This window comes from Dipodomys ordii, unplaced genomic scaffold (genome assembly GCF_000151885.1).
Source record: "Dipodomys ordii isolate 6190 unplaced genomic scaffold, Dord_2.0 Scaffold135, whole genome shotgun sequence".
Lineage (NCBI taxonomy): Eukaryota > Metazoa > Chordata > Mammalia > Rodentia > Heteromyidae > Dipodomys > Dipodomys ordii.
This window is the reverse complement of record NW_012267351.1, coordinates 3,771,212-3,793,844: the sequence shown is the minus strand read 5'-3', so window position 1 is coordinate 3,793,844 and position 22,633 is coordinate 3,771,212. Positions and strand designations below refer to the sequence as shown.

General features: G+C 40.2%; 1 protein-coding gene across 1 annotated transcript in view; it reads right to left on the bottom strand.

The window, feature by feature from the left end:
* Positions 1-6,607: 6,607 nt before the first annotated feature.
* The window catches only part of Ppp2ca (protein phosphatase 2, catalytic subunit, alpha isozyme), a 25,361-nt gene continuing 9,335 nt past the window's right edge, over positions 6,608-22,633 (bottom strand). Inside the window, exons 2-7 of the mRNA XM_013030976.1 lie at positions 18,457-18,666; positions 14,427-14,600; positions 12,886-12,975; positions 12,211-12,372; positions 10,002-10,120; positions 6,608-8,196 (exon numbers count right to left, since the gene is read on the bottom strand). Of these exons, the coding sequence (XP_012886430.1) occupies positions 8,124-8,196; positions 10,002-10,120; positions 12,211-12,372; positions 12,886-12,975; positions 14,427-14,600; positions 18,457-18,666 (828 nt within the window). The 3' untranslated portion in view covers positions 6,608-8,123. The remainder of the gene's footprint in view (positions 8,197-10,001; positions 10,121-12,210; positions 12,373-12,885; positions 12,976-14,426; positions 14,601-18,456; positions 18,667-22,633) is intronic.

The following is a 22,633-nucleotide window of genomic DNA, read 5'->3' as shown; positions in this document are numbered from 1 at the left end:
AACAAAAAACAAAGATGAGAGAACAGTACGGTGTCACCAGCCTCACACCATGGTCTTTCCAGTCATGAACCTTCTACACTGACACCCCAAAAGTCTCACTTCTTATCTCGATTGCCTACCTTTCTATTCAGCCTCCTCAGTAGCGAGGATTCCAGGCATGAGCCACCAGCACCAGGGTCCCTTATCCCTTTACCTTACAATAATTTCCAGTGAGGCTATCAAGAAGAGGGCTGGGTGCAGACAGGAGGGAGTAACTGGAAGAGAACAAGGGAAGGGGCACATTGTCCAAAAAGAAACGTACTTATTACCTGACTTATGTAACTGTAACTCCTCTGTACCTCACTTTTATAATAACTTAAAAAAATAAAGTGGCTGGGCCTTTAGTTTTACAGAACATTGGAAGGATCAAAATTAAAACAGTAGTTTCATTCCCCTAGGAACAGAGGTCTGTGTATTTCTGGGACACAAAAACTACCTTTCTTACCTCTTCTGCCCACTGGTTTTAGTGCATACTCCATACTTACTGACCAGAAAGCTAGAATCAAGAACATGTTCTAAGTTTTACACCTGTAATATCTCACTAAACCGTATTCCCAAGGCAAAGTTGATCTTAAGGCTCACACTTGACTAGGACTACAGAACCTGGTTTTCAAGCCATCACCAGTCCATCAGGTTCCAATGCCACAGTGGAGCAATTCCACAAATCACTGCAAAAGCCTCAAACAAATAACAAGAGCTAGATCGGAAGATATACCTTGAGCACTCTCAATAGCTGTCCATGAGACTGTTCACGGTGGTCTTCCCAAGTGCTCCACAAATCAAGGAACAGTTGAACTACTTCCTTTTCTATCAAATCTTGGTCCTAGACCTCCACTAATATGAATTTCATTTACTGACAGTGCAGCCTAAAACTGCACTAACAGATCTTGGTAGGCCAGGGTGGTGGTTAAGTAGTAAAGTACTTGCCTGCCCTGTTTTAAGACGATGGATTCAATCCTCAGCACCACAAACAAAACAATTGAGAAGTGTTTGCTAAATCATCTCTTCGAAGAACTCATATGGTAGAGTCCAATAAAGTCTTTCCCCCTTGACAATACTATGGATGTGTTGAGATGGTACACCATGGTTGTTATCTCTAGAACGATCCCCAAAGAAAGGGCTGAAAGCCTGGCTCAGGTGATGGAGCACATGCCTAGCAAGTGAAGTCCTTGAGTTCAAACTCAGTATCAGAAGAAAAGAGTGATTGCTATAGTCTAAGAGCAGCAAAAGCAGCCAGACTGAGCTGCTGTGTTAACAGTGGTGTAGGCAGAGAAAACACTTCTCTCAATCCGGTAAAGATACCAATAGCTTACAACCCATAAGTAATGAGGGTTTGGATTTGCCATTCAAAGCAAAAAGGTGGTCTTTTCCAGCACTGAATCACTGGCTATAATTTTCTAGCTTCTGGGAGTGAACAATTCTGGCCCACACATGACAAGATCTTGTATTTGTAGCATATTCCACTCAGTTATTACATCTTTGTTACACTAAACACACAATCCACATTTCTTTCCTTCAAATGTATATACCAATTAATAAACCTTTAAAACTATTTACAAGGTCAGCAATGCCTTCAAGACAAAATGTTGTTGTATTATAACAATGTACCATTTACCTCTAACACAGCAGTATTTGTGCAATCACTACTACGTAACAAAAAGCAAAAATTCAGGGGCTAGGAAGGTGGCTCAGTGGTAGAGCGCTTGCCTTGCATGCTCAAGGCCCAGGGTTCGATTCCTCAGCACCACATAAGCAGGGGGAAAAAAGCCAGAAATGGCGCTGTGGCTCAAGTAGTAGAGTGCTAGCCTTGAGCTGAAGAGCTGAGGGACAAGCACCCAGGCCCAGAGTTCACGACTGGACCCAAAAATAAAAATAAATTTAAAAGAAGCAAAAATTTAAAGAGCTACAATATGCCTTCTTTCTGTAATTCAGAATTGAAAACAGCAGAAAACAAGCTTCCCAGCCAGGTGCGTGACTGATAGGGATATGAGGAAATTTAATACTGGACAGACTTGGAGGGATCTAGACTGGAGTTGGTAGAAACAAGCCAATACCACTGGGCTCACAGCAGGATGGCATGTGGTAGTAACAGGAAATACATGGGAAAAAGAACTGGCATAGACAGATACAGGCTGAACTCAGCTGCTCTAGGAGCTATATGGTATCCTGGCACTCAACATAAAGGAATGGAATGCCGGGAGCCCTCCAATAAACCACTAGAAAACCGGAAGTGGCGCTGTGACTCAAGTGGTAGAGCTCCCGCCTGAGCTGAAGAGCACAAGGACAGTGCCCAAGCCGAGTTCAAACCCCACGACCAACCAAAAAAAAAAAAAAAGGATGGGATATTTCTGCCAGGGACCATTTGGATATTTACAATGTCATTATTGAGCCACATAAAATGACCAATACAGGTTGCAGGCAGCCAACAAGAAGCACTCAAGAAATATGTCATGTCTGGCTCATCATCTACCAAATGGTTTCAGCAGCTTTTATGGCTCACCATTTGGACATCCTTTATCTAGCTCCTGGGGAGGCTGAAATGGGGAAGACCACAGTTGGGAGGCCAGTTAAGGCAAAAAAGTTTGAGACCCTCTTCCTCAACAGAGATGTACATCTTTTATCTTAGCTATGTGGGAGACTGAGGAAGAATCCTTGTTCCAGCCCAGGAAGACTGCATTCCAGTGGAAAGAAAATGGGGTGTGTCTAACATTCTAAGAAGTGAAAGGCATTAAGTTTGAAGTTCAGGGAGGAAGACACTACCTAAAAAATAACCAGCATAAAAAAAAAAGGCCTGGAGAAAGAGCTGGGGGCATGACTCAGTAGACTTGTCTGCATAGCAAAGACAAGGCCAAGTTCAAACCTGTCCTCATCATGGAGCAAGAACGTAAAGACTGGGTCAGGACCTCACATGGTCATGAGAGGATCTGCTGTGCCCCTTAGCCAACAGTTTGTTGCCCAGACCTCTGTGTGGGCTTCATGGGATAACCTGGGATCCAGATGCTCAGCAGAACTCAAGCCAGCTGAGTCTTGGAGATTGGTCAAACTAACGTTCAGTTTGCTGATCAAGCAAATGCTAGCCAAGGGAACTCTGGCTCTTACAGAACCAAAACACCAAACGCTATTCCTGGCCAGGTGCCAGTGGCTCATGGTTATGATCCTACTCAGTAAACTAAGATCTCAGGATCACAGTACCAAGCCAGCCCAAGCAGGAAAGCCTGTGAGACTCTTGGCTCAAACTAAGCACCAAAAAGCCAGAAATGGACTTGTGGCTCAAGGAGTGGAGTGTAGCCTTGAGGGGAGTGGAGGGAAGGCTCAGGGAAGCACCTAAATCCTAAGTTTGAATCTTAGGACCAGCACAAAAAAGAAAATGTAAAAAAAGGGGAAGAGTTTAGATGAACAGATACGAAAGGAAACATACACAGACGACAATGTCATAATATTTCACAGTGAGCTGGTGGCTCACGCTTGTCATCCTAGCTACTCAAAAGGCTAAAATCTGAGGATCACGGTTCAAAGCCAGCCCCAGCAGGAAAGTCCGTGAAACTCTTATCTCCAATAAACTACTCAGAAAACCAAAGTGGCCTTGAGCTGAAGAGCTGAGGGACAGCGCCCAGGCCCAGAGTTCAAGCCCCATGACCAACAAAACAAAAAACAACAACAACAACAAAAAGATGAGAATGTCACAATAAAACACACTATACTGTGCAATTAAAAATGCTAATAAAAAATGTTTTAAGCTGAGCACCGGTGGCTCAAGCCTGTATTCAGTAGGCTGAGATCTGGGGATCATGGTTTGAATTCAGTCTGGGCAAGACTTTTACCTCCAATCAACTATTCAGGAAGAGCTTGGAAGAGACATCGTGGCTGGCTCCAGTGGTAGAGTGCTAGCCTTGGGCTCAAAGAGGCTCGGGACAGTGCCCAGGCCCCAAGTTCAAGCCTCAGAACTGGGGGGAAAAAAAAAGTTTTAAAAAGCAGAAATAAAATGTACTTACAATCCTAAGACATAAAGCTTAATTGAAGCAGATATGAAGATTACCAGGCATGCCCAAATACATTATCACTTTGATAAAGGTTATTTATTACAATACTGATACAATTCTTAAGTTATAAAGTTTATAAAGGCTAAAAATATTCAAAGAATGTGTAAGAACTGATTAAGGCATTAATGAAAACAGTGTTAGCCCTTGGAAACAGAACCAACCTCCAAACAACAGTTGATTACTTAAGGTCCATTCCTAGGAACAGTTTTATGGTTGAAGGTAAGAAAATACTTATACAGGACAGGTAAAGCACAGATACATTTATTACCAAAACTAATGAACCACCATCCATTACCACATAACCCAGTTTTCTTTAAGTTTGTTGAGAGTAAATCTTATCCCTAGGTAGGTATAAGTGAGAATTAGTTGAAAAATCTTCAAATTATTTTGAGGACTTTGGTTCTTAAAGAACTTTGGTACAAAACCAAAGGCTGGAATTTGCCCAGGCCCTCCTCCAAATAATTTAAATCAAGATCTCCACACATACCAAGATAGAAAACCATGTAAGTAACTTGTTTTTCCCTACTAAGCAAAGTCTGAAAGAGAAATCTAATACTGTTATACTTCCATTTAAACAAACCTACTACAACCACAAATTTAATATGTAGCCAAGAAGAGGGGAAAAGAACCGTCTGTGTAGGGGTAGGGAATAAGTAGAAAGGATGAAAGGTGAGTCAATACTCAACAGTTTAAACAAAAGTAGTTCTGGCGTGGTACTATACAGTAGGGTAACTAAAGATGGCAATAAAGTACTATACATTTCAAGCCAGAAGGATTTTAAGTTTTTACCATAGATGACAATGCTCAAGAAAACTGTTGGTTAACCTGGTTTAAACATTACACAATATATGCACCAAAACAGTATAGTACCTTATTAATCTGTACATTTTGCCATTATTATGTTAAAAAATTTTTAAATGACATAATTCTTAAAAATCTTGTTTGGCAATCTGAGGATGGAGATTTGAAGCCAGCTTGCATGGGAATGGCCATGAAACTCTTATCTCCAATTAACCACCAGAAAGCCAGAAATGGAGATATGGCTCAAGTGGTAGAGCAAGCACTAGGCTTGTGCAAAAAAAGATCACTAACTGCACATAGGCTGAGTTCAAGCCTCAAGACCACTATACACATGAAAAAGTTTGCTGAAGATAACCCAAGCAAAAAGCATATCATTTTGCAAATTCATTCAGTTTCAAGCAAGCTTCTGCGAACACTCAGTATTCAGAACACCTAGTCTTTGTTCTATGGTACTGGAGATAAAACCCAGGGACATTTGTGTTAGTCAAGTGCTTTATTGGTGAGCTATACAACTAGCTCACAACACTGTTCTTGACAAACTTTTGGTCTTTGAGAAGTTTTTGTATTTGAGTGGTACTGGAGTTTGAACTCAAGGCTTTATACTTGAACTATCCTGTAATACTTGATCCAACAGGAAAGTTTTGTTTTGTTTTGACTTGAACTCTGGGTATCCCTCAGCTCTTCAGCTGAAGGTGAGCACTCTACCACTTAAGCCACAGTGCCACTTCGGTTTTCTGGTGGTTTACTGGAGATAAGAGTCTCACAGACTTTCCTGCCCGGGCTGGCTTTGAACTGCGATCCTCAGATCTCAGCCTCCTGAGTAGCTAGGATTACAGGCATGAGCCACTGGCACCCAGCTCCAGGAAAGTTTTTAAATTGTGTGTGTGTGTGTACTGGGACCCAAACTCAGTACCGGATGATTTCGCTCACTGGCTCTATCAACTGAGCCATGCCTCCAACCCCACTTTCAACCAATTAAATGGGTTTTTCCCCCCGCAGTGGTAGGTACTCCACCAAAGACCTTTCACATGCTAGATCAATGCTGAACGGTCGATCTACTTCCTCTAGCCCAGCTTTAAAAAGATTGTAAAATTCTTATTTGGGAAATTATCATCACCCAACTTAATGATTGATTCCTATCTAACTATAGTTAAGTTTCAGAAGAAAGCACTACACTTACCAACACATTTTCCTTCATCTCATAAGCAGGTAGGGCACTAGCTTTCTACTTTGAAATGGAAAAACCCAGTTATTCTAACTGGACAACTCTTCAAGAACCAAGCAATTTTTGCCACAAGCCCCATATTCTGCTAACCAAGATATATTGCTAATCAAGATTTTTAGAAAATATAAATTCTTTTAAAGTTACCACAGGACCTGAAAAATAGCTGTTAGGTGTCTATACCACTTACATGTTACTCAGTCAAGAAAAAAGGATTTAACAAAGTAGAGAAGGGAAAGGAAGGAAAGAGGGGAAAATGAAAAACTATTATTATTATTTTTTACCAAAAGGCTTTTGTAAAGGTCAGAGACCAGGATTTGAACTTGGTACCTGCCCCTTCACCCATTGCCTAGCATTCTGCCAACTGAGCCATGCCTTCAAACTCTACAAAGGACTTTTTGATTTGGACAATTAACTTCATAAGCCAACAGATAAAAGTATTAAATGAGATCAGAGGAGAGAGAATAAAGTGGACAGTAAAGAAAATTTACTCCAACTATGAATACACACTTCCAAATTGTGTATATATTTCATTTGAGCTTAAGGGAAATGTAATTTCTGTTAGTTTCAAACTTAACACAGTACAAAGTGAGGAAACATTTATTTATCACACCCACACAGTAATGGTTAAGCATCCTGAAGTGAACCCAGGTAGCTTAATATATCAAATATTAATTCCCACAGAACTATCAACTTTTAATCCTATTCAGAGGATAAGAGAGAAATTCACTGGACGTTGAGCACTCATTCAAGTGCCACTTTTGTCTTCAGACAACACACTAAGCCATGATCCAACAAGTTTTCCATGTGGTTTCATTAATTACCACTTAAAGAACTTAACAGAGACTAATGCTGTTAACAGCTTTCTTACTGAGATAAATTTAACCCTAAGATCCCGTCTCAACAGGTAATGTACAAATATTTGTTAAGAGCTTACCAATCTGTCAATCATTTTAAAGAATTCATGTAACATACATAGCAATATATTTATAACCAGAAACTGTACTAAGTAGACACATCATTTGTCAAGCTCTATCTGAAACATGCCATTTTAAACAGAACCCTAAAAACTTAACTCGCAAGTCATATGGTTTAACATTAAGTCTTACTGAAGCAGCACAGATATCCTTTCTTACAGACAAGAGCATACCACCAATCTCACAAATCATATTATGCTTTAACAAACAAATCCTCAAGGTCTTCTGAAGAGTGCCAGAGGTCATGTAGTGGCCTTGATCTTTATTTTTCTTTACCTAGAATTCTACAAATTCCGTATTATCAATTAATTTTTTTTTCAAAAACAGCACCAGTCTTGCCCACTGATACAATTAAAATTTGACTTTCTCAGTTCTTAGTTCACAAGTTTATTATGAAAAACACTGCAGTGCTCTTGTGCAGTAACATCTTACAGGAGGGGGAAAACAGCTGTTCAAAACAACTCACCAGGTTCTGACAGTAACAAAGAACAACATGGGGCTGAGATTTGAGAAGGGAATAAACTGAGTGCAGACAAATCATACAATTAAATTAAATGGTATCCCTGAAAATAAACAAAACAATTTCAAAACTCACAAGTAAAGGGGGAGGCCTTGGTACTTATTTTTAAAAATGTTCATTAAGCTCCAATGATTGTTTGCTGCTATCCTTATCTACAGTCATGCTGAGTAAAGCTATAGCTAAATGGAAGTTAAACTGTATTCACGAGGTGTTAATGTTTACATCTTATTATCTGCAGTCTCTCAGAGAAAGCAAAAGTAACTACAAATAGCTCTATGCCAGAAACTGGTTTCTTGACCAACAATGTCGCTTCAGCATGCAATGAACTGGTTCATTCTAAAGTGGTCACGGCTGTTGATGACAAGAAGCTTTGTATTTTTATATGGCACATCTTTTGGTCCGTGTGAAAACAAGTTTTTTTGAATGTTAACTATTTTCTGACACTTTGGAGTTACTGTTGCTCTTCCCATTTCCATTAGGTCAATATATGGTTCATGGCAATACTGTACAAGTTTAAAATTTCATTACAGGAAGTAGTCTGGGGTACGACGAGTCACATGTGGCTCGCCTCTACGAGGTGCTGGATCAAACTGCAAGCTGAAAAAGAAGAAAAGATTCACTATTTCCATTCCAGAACACGCTCATATCAACCATCACAAAAACAAGACCTTCAGTCTGTCCAATTTCCAACTTCACACATCTTTTCCAGTTAATAAGGTTTTTTTTTGGTTGTTGTTTTTCTATTAGAATCATAGCAACTTCTGTCAGAAAAGCTATGCTTTATATAATGGAGTCCTTCTAAAGTCATGTAGATTTTAAAGTATGATTATGGTACATGGGTGTAACCCCAGTTTCCACATAGGAATATGTAGGTAGACTGTAGGCTCTAACTGAAAACAAAGCATAAAGGGCTGGAATGGGATTCAACTGTTCTAATGTTTATCTTACACATTCAAGGACCTGAATTCAAAATCCTAGTATTGGTTGCAATCCTGTTTACTTGGCAATCAAACATGGGGAGGATTAAAACTTGAGGTCAGTCCAGTGGGGGAAAAATTCACCCAACTCACTCAACTCATCCAACAGCTGGACAAAGTAGTGTGTACCTGTCACCCCAGTTACTCAGGAGGCTAAGATCAGAAGGACTGTGGTCCAGATCAGATCAGACAAAAAAATGTTCACAAGACTTCCATTTCCAACAGAAAAGAATAAGCATGGTGATCTGCCACGTATTATTCTAGCTACAGTAGGAAGCATAAAACAGGATTGCAGTCCAGGCACAGGCCTGGGCCCAGATAAAAACTGAGACTCAGCCAGGTGCTGGTAGCTCACACCTGTAATCCTAGATAATCAGTAGGCTGAGATCTAAGGATTGAAGTTCAAAGCCAGCACAGGCAGGAAAGTCTGTGCGACTGTTATCTTCAGTAAATGACTCAGAAAAAGCCAGAAGTAGTGATGTGGCTCAAGTAATAGAGTGCTAGCCTTGTAATACAGAGTCTCAGGCACAGCGCTGAGACCCTGAATTTAGGCCCCAAGACTAGCAAAAGCAAAACAAACAGCTGCTCATGCAGTAGTTCTTGCCTACCAAGCACAAAGCTGAGTTCAAACCCCAAACTACCAAAAAAGAAAATACACACATGGAACAACTATATATGCTCACGTGTACACACACAACCCTCTTGCACGTGTGTCTTAACTACATTAACAATGGAGAACCTGCAAGGTGCAATGGCTCACATCTGTAATCCTAGCTAGTTGGGAAATAAGAGAATTGAAGGATCATGGTTCAAGGCCAGCCAGACAAAAAGTTCTCAAGACTCCATAAATAACTAAGCCTAATGGTGTACATCTGTCATTACAGCTATGCAAGAAACCAAAAATAGGAAAAAAATTGTGGTTCAGGGACATGTTGGGGGGGGGGGGAATGTGGGTAGGAGAGAAGGCCTATTTCTTTTTTTTTCTTCTCTCTCTCTCTCTCTCTCTCTCTTTTTTGCCAGTCTTGGAAATTGAGCTCAGGCCTGGGCACTGTCCCAGAGACACTTTGTGGTCAAGGCTAGTGCTCTACCACTTGAGCCAGCACCACTTCCAGCTTTTTCTGTGTATGCAGTACTGAGGAATCAAACCCAGGGAATGATGAAGCTCTTGCCTGGCAAATACCAGTCCCGGAGATCAAACTTTAGGACCACACAAACATACAAAGCCCATACCTAATAAACATTAGAGTATACAAGGTAAGTTATATTTTTATCAATGTGTTTCAACACAGCATAGGGACATTTCAAAAGAAATGTAATAAAAATTAAAGTCAGAATCTGATTTAGCAGGAGCTTATAAACAAGCACACCTCCATCAGAACATAATGCACAAAGGTGGCAACCAAATGCTCAAGTGTGAATACTTACAAAGAATATTTTAGAGTGTCATCAAGCTCCATGATTGCAGCTTGGTTACCACAACGATAACAATAGTTAGGAGCGCTGAAAATCGTTACTACATTCCGGTCATGGCACCAGTTATATCCCTACAAAGAAAAGAAATAAAAACTTATTCTCTCTTTTACATAAGTAAATATGAATCCACTCAAGACAGACAATAATAATTATAACTTCCAAGCAAGTATTCCTACTCTTTGAACATTAAAATACACACACACTTACTTTCTCACAAATATAAAATTTGGATATTTTTAGTCCAGAATGGGGACTTGGACTCAGGACCTAATACTCTCACTCACTGGCTAGCACTTTACCAAGTGAGCCAAGCATCTGATCCCCGAGTTGTTTTTTTATTTAAACTACAACAACCTTAGCCACATGTGTGGTACACATCAATTTAGTTCCTTCGAGTTACATAAGAGGCTCTAGTTAGAAGATTATGGTCCAAGGCCAGGGCTAGGGGGGGAAAAAAGAAGAAAAAAAGACCCTCTCTAAGAAAAGGAGGAACAAAAAAAAGGCCTGACCACTAATTACCAAAGAATTCAGGGCTTCTTATAAAGATTGTGTGTCTCATCATTTTATTATTGGCGTGATCTAAACATGATAGACTAGTTTTCTGACTATTCTTTGTGGAAGCAAATACACACTGCTATACTTTGAATGTTGACTGACCACCTCCAATGCTCTTGTATTAAAACACTGTTCCCAGTGTAGCACTGCAGGTGAGAGGCCCTTAAGGAACTGAGGGAGCATCCTTGGAGAGGACAATGGGCCAGTTTCTTCTCCTTTGGCTTATTGGCTTGAGATGTGACCACTTACTCTGACACATGTTCCTGCCATGATATGATGCTCTAATGAGAAGCCTAAACTAATGGGGTCACCAAATCTCTATCACTTGCAAGCTAAAATAAAACTCTGAATTTTATAATTAGCCCAAACGAGGTATTTTGTTGTGCTGATAAAAGCTGACTAACACACAAACTTCTAGAGAGCAGAATCCTATTAGTTTTCTTCTCAGTCTTAGGGGAAGGGCCTCTAAGTTGCTTCTAGGATATGTTTTCCTAGGATCCCTTGTTTCATACCCTGAAAGTCCAGCTGAACACATGACATACTTTAGCTACTTTTTGTATTTAGTATTATTCACCAACTTCTTCCCTTAACCTTAGGAAAGTCAGATTTTATTGACAACAATCATAAAGTTCTATTGATTAAATAGGACCTTAGTGCTAAAATATGCTGAGGTTAGCCAAGAACTTTAGGCCTGTTTCCCTCTAATTTCTTCTTCTAAATCACCTATAGTCCTATCACTTCAACATTTTCACGTTTCCCCAGTCTCTCTTACATATACATACTTGCTAAACACATAAATAAAAACAAGACCATAAAATATTTTACTGGGCTGGGAATGTGGCTTAGTGGTAGAATGCTTGTCTAGCATGCACAAAGCCCTGGGTTTGATTCCTTATAAATAGAAAAAGCTACAAGTGGCGCAGTGGTTTAAGTGGTGTGCTAGCCTTGAGCAAAAAAGGCTCCGGGTCCAGGCACTCCTGGCTCATGCATAATCCTAGCTACTGAGGATTGTGGTTCAAAGCCAGCCCGGGAAACTCATCTCCAATAAACCACCAGAAAACCAGAAGTGGCGCTGTGGCTCAAATGGTTGAGCACTTGCCTTGAGCTGAAGAGCTGAGGGACAGTGCCCAAGCCAAAAGTTCAAGCCCCACAATTGACGAGAGAGAGAGAAAAAAAAAGCTCTCCAGGACCATGCCCAGGTTCTGAGTTCAAGTCCCAGGACTGGCAAAATAAACAAACTAAATTTAGTTATCAACAGTATCTCAATTTTAAAAAATTCTAGTGTAATGGCAAGCACTGGCAAGAGGCTGAGATCTGAGGATCATGGTTTGAAGCTACCCTGGCAAGAAAGTGTGTGAAACTCTTATCTCCATTTAACCATCAGAAAACCAAATGTGGTGCTGTGGCTCAAAGTGGTAGAGAACCAGCCTTGAGCAAAAGCGCTTAGGGACAGTACGTAGGCTCTGAGTTCAAGTCCCACAACCATCTCTCTCCCCCACCAAAAATTCTAGTGGCCATATCCTCAAGACTCAGGCTAAATGGCAAATTACACAGAATTCCTTTTAGTTATGAAAAGGTAAATTATGTTTCAAAGAACAGAACATACCTCCATTACCAACTGATGAGCTCTAGACACCAATGTGAGGCCATTTGCATGATTAAATGTCTCAGAAATATCCTGACCAAAGGTATAACCAGCTCCTCGAGGAGATATACCCCAACCACCACGATCATCTGGATCTGACCACAGCAAGTCACACATTGGACCCTAAAAATCAAGTACAAATTATAAACTGCTCTTTACAAAAATGGTAAATTCATTATATGAGTTATTTATCACTAGCAGTATTCTACTAAGTTACTTATGGAGTGGTGTTGGCTGAAAAGAGCAGATTTTTGTCTAAAATGTCCTTGTTGAAGGAGAGCATTTTCCAAGTCTTTATACGGCACCACTAACAGCAGTGGTGATCCCCGCAGCAACATCTCCTCATCTGCCTATAGTATGCAAATTCAACATAGGCAATAGCGGCTGGTGGCTAAGACAGAATTTCTTAAGATGGAAAATGTACATTCTAATAAAGTTCAATCCCAAAGCTGTTTTGATACTGAAAGTTTTCTAAGCTGCTTCTAAACAGTGAGGTTAGCAAGTGTGCACAGACTTTACAGGGTTGAGAATTAAAAATGTATATACAATGAACTGAGTGACATTTAAATTTTTAAATTTTTCTTTTTTCCTAGAAAGTTTTCTGAGAAGTAATTTATTACCAAATAAAAAACATACCTCATGGGGAACTTCCTGTAGGCGATCAAGTGCTCTGATGTGATCCAGTGTATCTATGGATGGTGAAAGACCACCATGTAGACAAAAGATCTGAAAAGATTGGTTTAAAATGTTAAGTTTGGCTGGGCACCAGTGGCTCACGCCTGTAATCCTAGCTACTCAGGAGGCTGAGGTCTGAGGATCACGATTCAAAGCCAGTGCGGGCAGGAAAGTGCATGAGAGTACTGTCTACAATAAACAACCAGAAAACCGGAAGTGGTGTTGTAACTCAAGTGGTAGAGTACTAGCCTTGAGCTGAAGAGCTCAGGGACAGCACCCAGGCCCAGGGTTCAAGTCAAAAAAGAAGAAAAAAAATTTTAAGTTTGGGCTAGGAATGGATTAGTGGTAGAGTGCTTGTCTAGCATACATAAAGCCCTGGGTTGATACCACAATACCACATAAACAGAAGTGGCACTGTGCTCAAATGATAGAATACTAGCCTTGAACAAAAGAAGCTCAAGGGACAGTGCTCTGGGCCTGAGTTCAAGGCTCAGGACTGACAAAATAAATAGATAAATAGTTAAGTTTGTGGCTCAGTGGTAGAGTGCTTGCCTTGCATGTATGAAGCCCTGGGTTCCTCAGCACCACATAAGCAAAAAAAGCCTGAAGTGGCATGGCTCAAGTGGTAGAGTGCTAGCCTTGAGCTGAAGAGCTTAGGCACAATGCCCAATCCCAGAGTTCAGGCCCCATGGCCGACCCCTCCCTCAAAGAATAATAAAAGTTTAAATGAATGCTATCAAGCCAGGAAAAACGATAGGACCCCTATAATGTCAGCTACTCCTAAGGCAAATGCAGAAGTAGAATTGTGTGAGGCCAACAATGGTCAAAGTTAGCAAGTCTATCTCAAAAACAAAACAAAGAGCCGGGCACTAGTGGCTCACGCCTGTAATTCTAACTACTTAGGAGGCTGAGATATGAGGATCACGGTTCAAGGCCAGCCAGGGCAGGAAAGTCCGTGAGACTCTTTATCTCCAATTAACCACCAGAAAACTGGAAGTGGTGTGGTAGCTTAAGTGGCAGAGCGTTTGCCTTGAAGAACTTAGGGACAGTGCCCAGGCCCAGAGTTCAAGCCCCATGACTGACCCCACCCCCAAAGCCATTTACTGGTGGCTCAAATGGTATGCTTGCCTAGCAAATCCAAGGCTTTGGGTTCAATCCCCAGTTTTAAGGTGAAATAAGTAAACACAAATGCTGTCACTATAGAAAATAAATCCCTAAAAGGATGTGAGGAGGGCTGGGAAGGTGGCTCAGTGGTAGAGGGCTTGCCTTGCAATGCATGAGGCCCTGGGTTCGATTCCCCAGCACCACATAAGCAAAAAGAGAAAAGCCGGAAGTGGCGCTATGGCTCAAGTGGTAGAGCCCTAGCCTTGAGCTGAAGAGCTGAGGGACAGCACCCGGGCCCAGAGTTCAGGCCCCACAACCAGACCCAAAAAAAAAGGATGTAAGGATGGAAAGAAACCATATTCCTAAAGATAATCAGCAATATTTTAAGGAGTACAAACCTGCCCATCCACCAAGGCAGTGAGAGGAAGATAGTCAAAAAGATCTGTAAAGTATTTCCAAACATTTGCATTTCCGTATTTCCTTAAACACTCATCATAGAAACCATAAACTTGTGTGATCTGTCTGCTCTCATGATTCCCTCGAAGAATGGTGATGCGTTCACGATAACGAACCTAAAACAAAACAGTAAACATAAAACAAGTTCTTTAAGTCACTTTCTCACCTTACAATGAAATGAAATCACAGATTTTAAAAAAATTGTTACCATAAACATGATGAAGAGAGTTGTTACCATTTTTTAAGTCAGGATATGAGTACATTTCTTTTTGGACAATGTCACTCTTTCCTTCACTCTCTCCCAGTTGAAATCACAGATGCTGAAACATTTTCAGTACTCTTTAGGTGTCTGGCAACCCTATCTCAATAATAATCAAACATATGCTACCACCAACTTTATACCAAGTGTTATGAGATTTTTACAACTTCATAATAAATATAGGGTCAAGATTATAATAATAATTACTAGTTGTTGTTTTTTTGCCAGTCCTGGGGCTTGAGCTCAGGGCTTGGGCACTGTCCCTGAGCTCTTTTGCCAAGGCTAGCACTCTACCACTTGAGCCACTAAAGCGTCACTTCCAGCCTTTTCTGTGTATGTGGTACTGAGGAATTGAACCTAGGGCTTCATGCATGCTAGGCAAGCACTCTCCCACTAAGCTACATTCCCAGCCCAGAATCAAGATTTTTAATGAACTTCAAATTACGCAACAATCCTCACAACCCAATTTTAGAACGTTCCCATTACCTCAAAAAGATCCCTTTGCTGGGTGTTAGTGGCTCACGTCTGTTATCCTACCTACTCGGGCTGAGAACTAAGGATCACCGTTCAAAGCCAGCCTGGGCAAAAAAATCCCTGTGAGACTCCAAATAACCATTCAAAACCAGAAGTGGCATTGTGGCTCAAAGTGTAGAGCACTAGCCTTGAGCAAAAGCTCAGGGACAGCGCCTTGACCCTAAGCCCCAGGACTGACTCAAAAGCAAAAAAGTATCTTTGAGTTGAAGACCTGGCTCAGATACTGAGTTTGATTCTCAGTCTTGGAGGTGGGGGGGAGGGGAGGAAGAAGAGGGGGGAAAAAAGATCCCTTACGCCTGACTGCACCCTACTCCTACTCTCAATCCTGGCTCTTGGCAACCACTGATTTACTTTCTGTCTCCTGAGATTGCCTTTTCTAGAAATTTCATAGAAATAGAAATGGAGATACCAAATGTAGCCTTTTGTTTAAGTATCACTTGGAGTATTTTTAAAAGCTCACTCGTTGTACATGCAGATAATAGTTGTTCCTTTTCTTAGATGCACACTATCTTTTCTATGTGTGTTAGTCCTAGGGCTTGAGTGCTATCCCTATACTTTTTTTTTTTTCCCCTCGAGGCTAGTACTCTACCACTTGAGCCACAGCTCCAAGTCTGACTTTTTGGTGGTTAACTGGAGATAAGTCTTATGGACTTAACTTCCCCAGGGTAGCCTCAAACTGTGATCCTCACTCTTAACCTCTGGTGTAGCTAGGACTACAGGTGTGGGCCACTAGCATGTGGTTAAGCTGCACACTATCTTACTGTGTGGCTATAGGACATTTCATCATTGCTCTACTCATAGGATGAACAGGATAACTGTTGCTTGCTAAGACCATTTGCATGTGGAGTTATATGCTTTCATTTCTCTCAGGCAGATTTCCTAGGCATATATTTAATTGTCCCAAGAAACTGTCCAAGTTATTCAAAGTGGCTGGACCATTTCACATTCCGACCAGCAATGCAAGAGGATAAACGCTAAACCCTTACCCACACTTGGTATCAGCTTTATGCTGTATTAGTCATCCTAATAGATGTGAAGTGGTTCTCTGTAATTTTAATTTGCTTTTTCCTAATGACTAATGACATCAGTATCTTTTCAAGTGACTGATTCTGTATCTTCTTTGTCCACTTTTTTTTTCATGCTAGTCTTGGTGTTTGAACTCAAGGCCTGGATGATGTCCTTGAACTTTTTTGCTCAAGGCTATGCTCTAACCCACTTGAGCCATAGCTCTACTTCTGGCATTATGGTATTTGATTCAATGTCAGAGTCTCAAAGCCTTTCTTGCTCCAGCTGGCTTCAAACTGCAACCCTTAGATATCAGCTTCCTGAGTAGCTAGGATTATAGGTATGAGCCACCAGCAGCCAGCTGCATTTCTTCCACTTAAATTATCTGTCTTAGCCAAGCACAGTGCCTTGTGCCTGTAATCCTAGCTACTCAGGAGGCTGAGATGTGAGGATCAAGGTTTGAGGCCAGCCAGGGAAGTCCATGAGTTTCTTATTTCCAATTTCTCCAATTAATCACCAAAAAGCCTGAAGTAGGGCTGTGGCTCAAGTGGTAGAGGGCTAGCCTTAAGCAAAAATAAAAGTTCTGCCCAGGCACAGTTCAAGCCCCAGGACCAGCATGTACACATATGCACCACCCCAAAAAAGATGAAATCCAATGTTCTTTTATTTATGAATCATTTTTCTTAACACCTCCAAGGTTCTAAGTATTTTCTTTTAGAAGTTACGACTTTTTGCTATCTGATCCAGGTATACTATTCAGACACCATTTGCGATAGGGCCATCATTTTCCTACAATATCATTGTTAAGGGAATAAGGGAGAAGTATTTTTCCACACAGTTCTGGAGGCAGAAGTCAAAGATCAAATTATCAGCAGTTTAGTATCTTCTCTCTCACCCTCCCATCCATCTTTTTGAGTAGCTAGCATTAAAGGCGTGAGCCACCGGCACCCAGCTACCATCACTTTTTGAGGTACTGGGAGTTAGCATGTGAACTATGAGGCATTCCGTCTACCACATTCTCCTGCATGAATTTTTAACGGTAACACATCCATTTCTCTTCTGTGGAGTAGGATTGACGCTGTGACTGACATAAGCTACTTTCATAGAATCTACAGTCACAATAGAAACCTTCCACTATCTAATCAAATTAAGATGATGGAAGGTTTACAAAGTTTTCATTTTGCAAATGCAGAATGTGACCTCCAAAATGTTTGCAGCATTTTACAAAACTCAGCTATTGAGCACCTAAAATTCAGTTCTCAATGAAACCATGTCTCACTGCTTCTAATATTAGAAAAGTCTGTGACAGCAGCAACCTTATCATTCTGTAATAAGGCTGCCTATGAGAAGTGGGGGGAAAAAACTCCCCAAAAGGGAAAGTAAAAATTTTCATAAGCGAATGGCAAAAGCATTTTATCCTAAGAGTAGTAACATTTTGTGCTTACAATCAGATCTCTACCTATATACTTGACAAAGCTGTAACTGGTTTACATAAAGTTTTGCAAGCTGCTCCCTCATTGATCTTATTTTCCTTCTTTTAGCTGACTTTTCTTTTTTCACTTAGAGACAGCTATGCAGCTCAGGCTGACTTTGCACTTGATCTTTCGGTCCCAGCTTCCTTCTTAGTACTAGGTGTATATCACTACACTGGCTTTATCACTAATGTTCTAAATTATTAAGTAATCTTTAATGGCTTTAAACTATTCTGCTTGGATAAAACATAACTTAAGACTTTCTGATACTCAAGATAATACTATGATAATGTATTTTCACTCAAAAAGGCTTCTCTTTCCAAATTCTTTCTCAGCCTTATGGTTTGAGAGGATTTAAATATTTCAATATTTGATGTTTGTGTCTTTTTTTTAACATTTCTAAAGTCTCAAGCAATGTAATCATAATTCCACTTTACAGTCAATTTACTAAAACTAAAATTTCTATTTGAGAACTAATAATCTGAGATATTCCTTCTTAAAAAAATTCTGAGCCATCCCCTCCCAAGAAGATGACCACAATTGTTAAGCCCAAAGTTTGAGTTCCTAAGATGGAAAATTTAACATCTGTATGAAGAAAATCACAAGTCACTGATGGGGGAGGGGGGAACCTACAACAATATTCAATAAAAGTCTTACACTGTTCAAAAATCCCAAAACTGGAAGGCATAAAAGTGAAATTACCTTAAGAGCTACAAGCAGTGTGACTGTTTCAACTGAATAATATCCTCTGTCAACATAATCACCCATAAACAAGTAATTTGTATCTGGCGATTTTCCACCAATTCTAAACAGTTCCATGAGATCGTGAAATTGCCCGTGCACATCTCCACAGACAGTGACTGGACATCGAACCTCTTGTACATTGGATTCTTTTGTCAGAATTTCTTTAGCCTACAGATGGAGAAAACAAATAAGTAAATACATACATACATTTGGTCTTAAACAACAATAGCAAAAATACGTTTACTCACAACATACATTAAGGGGCATACCTGTTATAAGTAAAATGATAGACATTTATTATGATATTAAAGGCAATATATGGCTAGGTGCTTTCCAGTGGCTATTCTATCCTGTTAGATCAAGAGAAAATGTGTCTCAAGGTACAAAGCCTCATTTCTATCACCAATATTAGGAGCCTATAAAGCCGATCAAATTGCCATCTAATTAAAATATTAAGGAGCTCATTATCATCCACATAAGAACAATAAAAATACAGTAGATAGAGATGTACAGATACCTATTTCCCTCATCCTTAAAAGTTTAACTATTTATTCCAGGTTTCCAAGGCACTGAGGTTTCTTGTTCTTTTTTTTGAAAAACATTAAATTTTGTCTGTTTCTCTGATTTTTATACACCTTATACAAGCTGCTTCTTTCATAACTGGATTATCTAAGTACATGCCTTTTAGGTAGCATATGCGTTCTCTTACATAATCACAAGTTCATTCATTCATTCAATAAACATTTACTGATCCTTTATTATATGCTAGAAAAAGTACAGTATACCCAGAGATGATTTCTTTCTCTATTACTTGAATGACTACTTGCCCAGACTATGGAAGCCGCTGGACATATACAGATCACTAACTGCCATAGAGAAATGCCACAAACAACCAAGCAACAACATACAGACTATGTTGAGTGTCATGAAGGCAAGAGGCTAATAAGGGAATATTGCCATAGGGAAATACTGCTAACGAGCCAGCCCTCATGTCTACTATTTCTCTCTTTGTAACATTGGTGGCATTCAACCTATAGCCTCACACCTGCTAGGTAAGCACCCTACCACTGAGCTACATATACTCCTAGCCCCTGCTAAATACACTGTGTGACAACCAAGGATCACAAGTTTAAAGCAGAGATAGGCAACTATAGCTGCAGATTAAAAATCTCAATATTCATGTTCCTCCAACTAAATTGCTCATTGGAATCTAAATATCACTAATTTTAAGCCCTTCCCCGTCACTAAAAACATAACACAAAATATAACTTTATTTTTGTTGGTCAAGGAGCTTGAACTCAGGGCCTAGGGCACTGTCCCTGAGCTCTTTTGCTCAAGACTAGAGCTCTACCAGTTCAAGCCACAGTGGCACTTCCAGTTTTCTGGGTTCATTGGAGATAAGAGTCTCATGCACTTTCCTGCCTCGGCTGGGCTGGCTTTGAACCACAAACCTCAGATCTCAGCTTCCTGAGTAGTTACATATGAAAATTTTAGTTTATATTGTTTCCTATTCTCCAAACATTTTTAGGAAGCCTACTTCGAAATAGTCACCAAAAATGACTGGAGCACTTTGCAGGGTTGTTGTACAAACAGATATTCCATGGCTGTTACATGCTGGAATCATGTATTTCTGTGGAAGAGTCTATCTCAGTGTGCGCACCTTAGACTATAGCACCAGAAGTGTTCTTTGAGACAAAGTTGTGTCCCAATTACTCTGGGTAAGGGCAGAAATGGTTCACATTTCATTATTTGTAATGTTACCTGCTGTTTGCTCTCATTATTTTTGCTACACATTTTATTTGTATTTAAATGTTTTAGGCAACCTACGAACAAATGTAAAAGTAAAGATGCAGTGAAAAAAAAAATCGCCAACCATCCCAAAATTTGATCTAACATTTCAAAGTTTAGGAAAAATTTAAACATTTCAAAAAGATATTCCTAGGAAATAACTATTGTTAAATTATATATATATATATATATGTATATAATTTTCTTATTGTGAAAATACTGTACAGAGGGGTTACAATTACATGGGCAAGATGAGTACATTTCTTATCAAGCATTGTAGCCTCCTCCTTTGTTTCCTCTTCCCATCCATTCCCGTCCTCCCCCGCCCCCCAAATTATATTTTATTACGAACATTTTCTCAAAATAAAAAGCTTCTGCACAGCTAAAGAAATAGCAACCAAACTAGAAGGACAGCCAACTAATTGGGAAAAAATGTTTACCAGCAATATATCAGACAAGGGCCTAATATCCATAATATCCAGGGAACTCAAGAAACCCCTCCCAAATCTAACAAACTAATAATTAAACGGACAAGGGAGCTAAAGAAGACTTCTCAGAAGAAGAGATAAAAATGGCAAAAAAAACAAACCTGGGCACCAGTGGCTCAGGCCTGTAATCCTATAATCCTAGCTACTCAGGAGGCTGAGATCTGAGGATCATGGTTCAAAGACAGTTGGGGCAGGAAAGTCCATGAAACTCTTATCTTCAATAAACCACCAGAAAACCAGAAGTGGCACTGTAGCTCAAGTGGTAGAGCACTTGCCTTGAGCTGAAGAGCTGAGGAACAGTGCTCAGGCCCAGAGTTAAAGCCCCAAGACCAACAACAACAACAACAAAAAAAGGCAAAGAAACACAGGAGAAAATGTTCATAATCCCTGGCTGTAAAGAAAATGCAAATAACAACACTGAAATACTACCTTATCCCAGTCAGAATGGCCTACATCCTAAACTCAGCCAATGACAAATGCTGGAGGGGATGCTGAGAAAGAGGAACCCTACTGCATTGATGTGGGAGCATACACTAATACAACCACTTTGGAAAGCAGTCTGGAGGTACCTCAGAAAGTTAAATATAGACCTCCCCTATGACCCAGACATACTACTCCTAGGCATCTACCCTAAGCAACAGGAACAGGATACAAGGACACATGCAACCCTATGTTCATTGGAGCACTGTTCACAATAGCTAAGACGCTGGAAACAATCCAGATGTCCCACTACAGATGTATGGATCCAAAAACTCTGGTACCTATATACAATGGAATATTCACAGCCATTAGAAAGGACAAAATAATGGCCATTTGCAGGGTAATGTATGGAACTAGAGCAAATAGTTTTGAGCTAGGTAAGCCAAGAGCAAAGAGACAAATGGCACATAGACTTCCTGATATGTGGATGCTAAAGCCAAAATGCAAGGAGATATGACAAAGTAAACAGGACTGGAGAAACAAAGGACTTGCACGCATTTTGTTGTTATCACTGCTAAATGACTCCATGTTCTTGACCACATATATGGTATCTATATGTGCGCAACTGGGGGAAGCTAGGAGGAGGACACAGAATCAGAGGGAAACAGGAAAACATACAACAGAGGGCCCACCAGCTGCACTGGACATGAATGAAAATGAACTAAGCAACTCAAAGGCAGTGGTGGGAGGGAGGGAAAGAGGGAACAGCTTATACTAAGCAAAAGGAAAGAAATGTAAATATCACCTGATGTAGAAGAAACAAGAGTACTGTCAAAGCTAATAGCATTCACAAATTTTATACACCATGATAATGACAATATGCCTTGTGAAGGTTAAAATGTGTTTGTGACTTTTAACTAAGTTTCATTATCCCACAATACTGTGAAATATGTGAAATTTATGTAACCACCTAATCCCAATAAAGATTATTTTTTAAAAAGAACATTTTCTCTTGAAGATAATTTCAATTTTCCTAGGTTTATCCAGTTTTAAAAAGCAGACATTAGCTAGGCTCATGCGTGTAAATCTTGGCTACCCACGAGGCTGAGAACTGAAAATTACTGCTCACCCAGGCAAGAAAACCTTTGACAATTTTAAAAGCTGGAAATGGAGCTGTGGTTCAAGTGGTAGAGCACTAGCCTTGAGCACAAAAGCTCAGGTAGAGCTCTGAGTTCAAGGCCAAGGACCAGCATATAAAAAGAAAAACAAATACCATTAGGCCCATTACCAAATTCCTCTGAAATTAACACATGAGGGGCTGGGAAGGTGGCTCAGTGGTAGAGCACTTGCCTTGTATGCCTGAGGCCCTGGGTTCGATTCCTCAGCACCCCATAAGCAAAAAGAAAAGCCGGAAGTGGCGCTGTGGCTCAAGTGGTAGA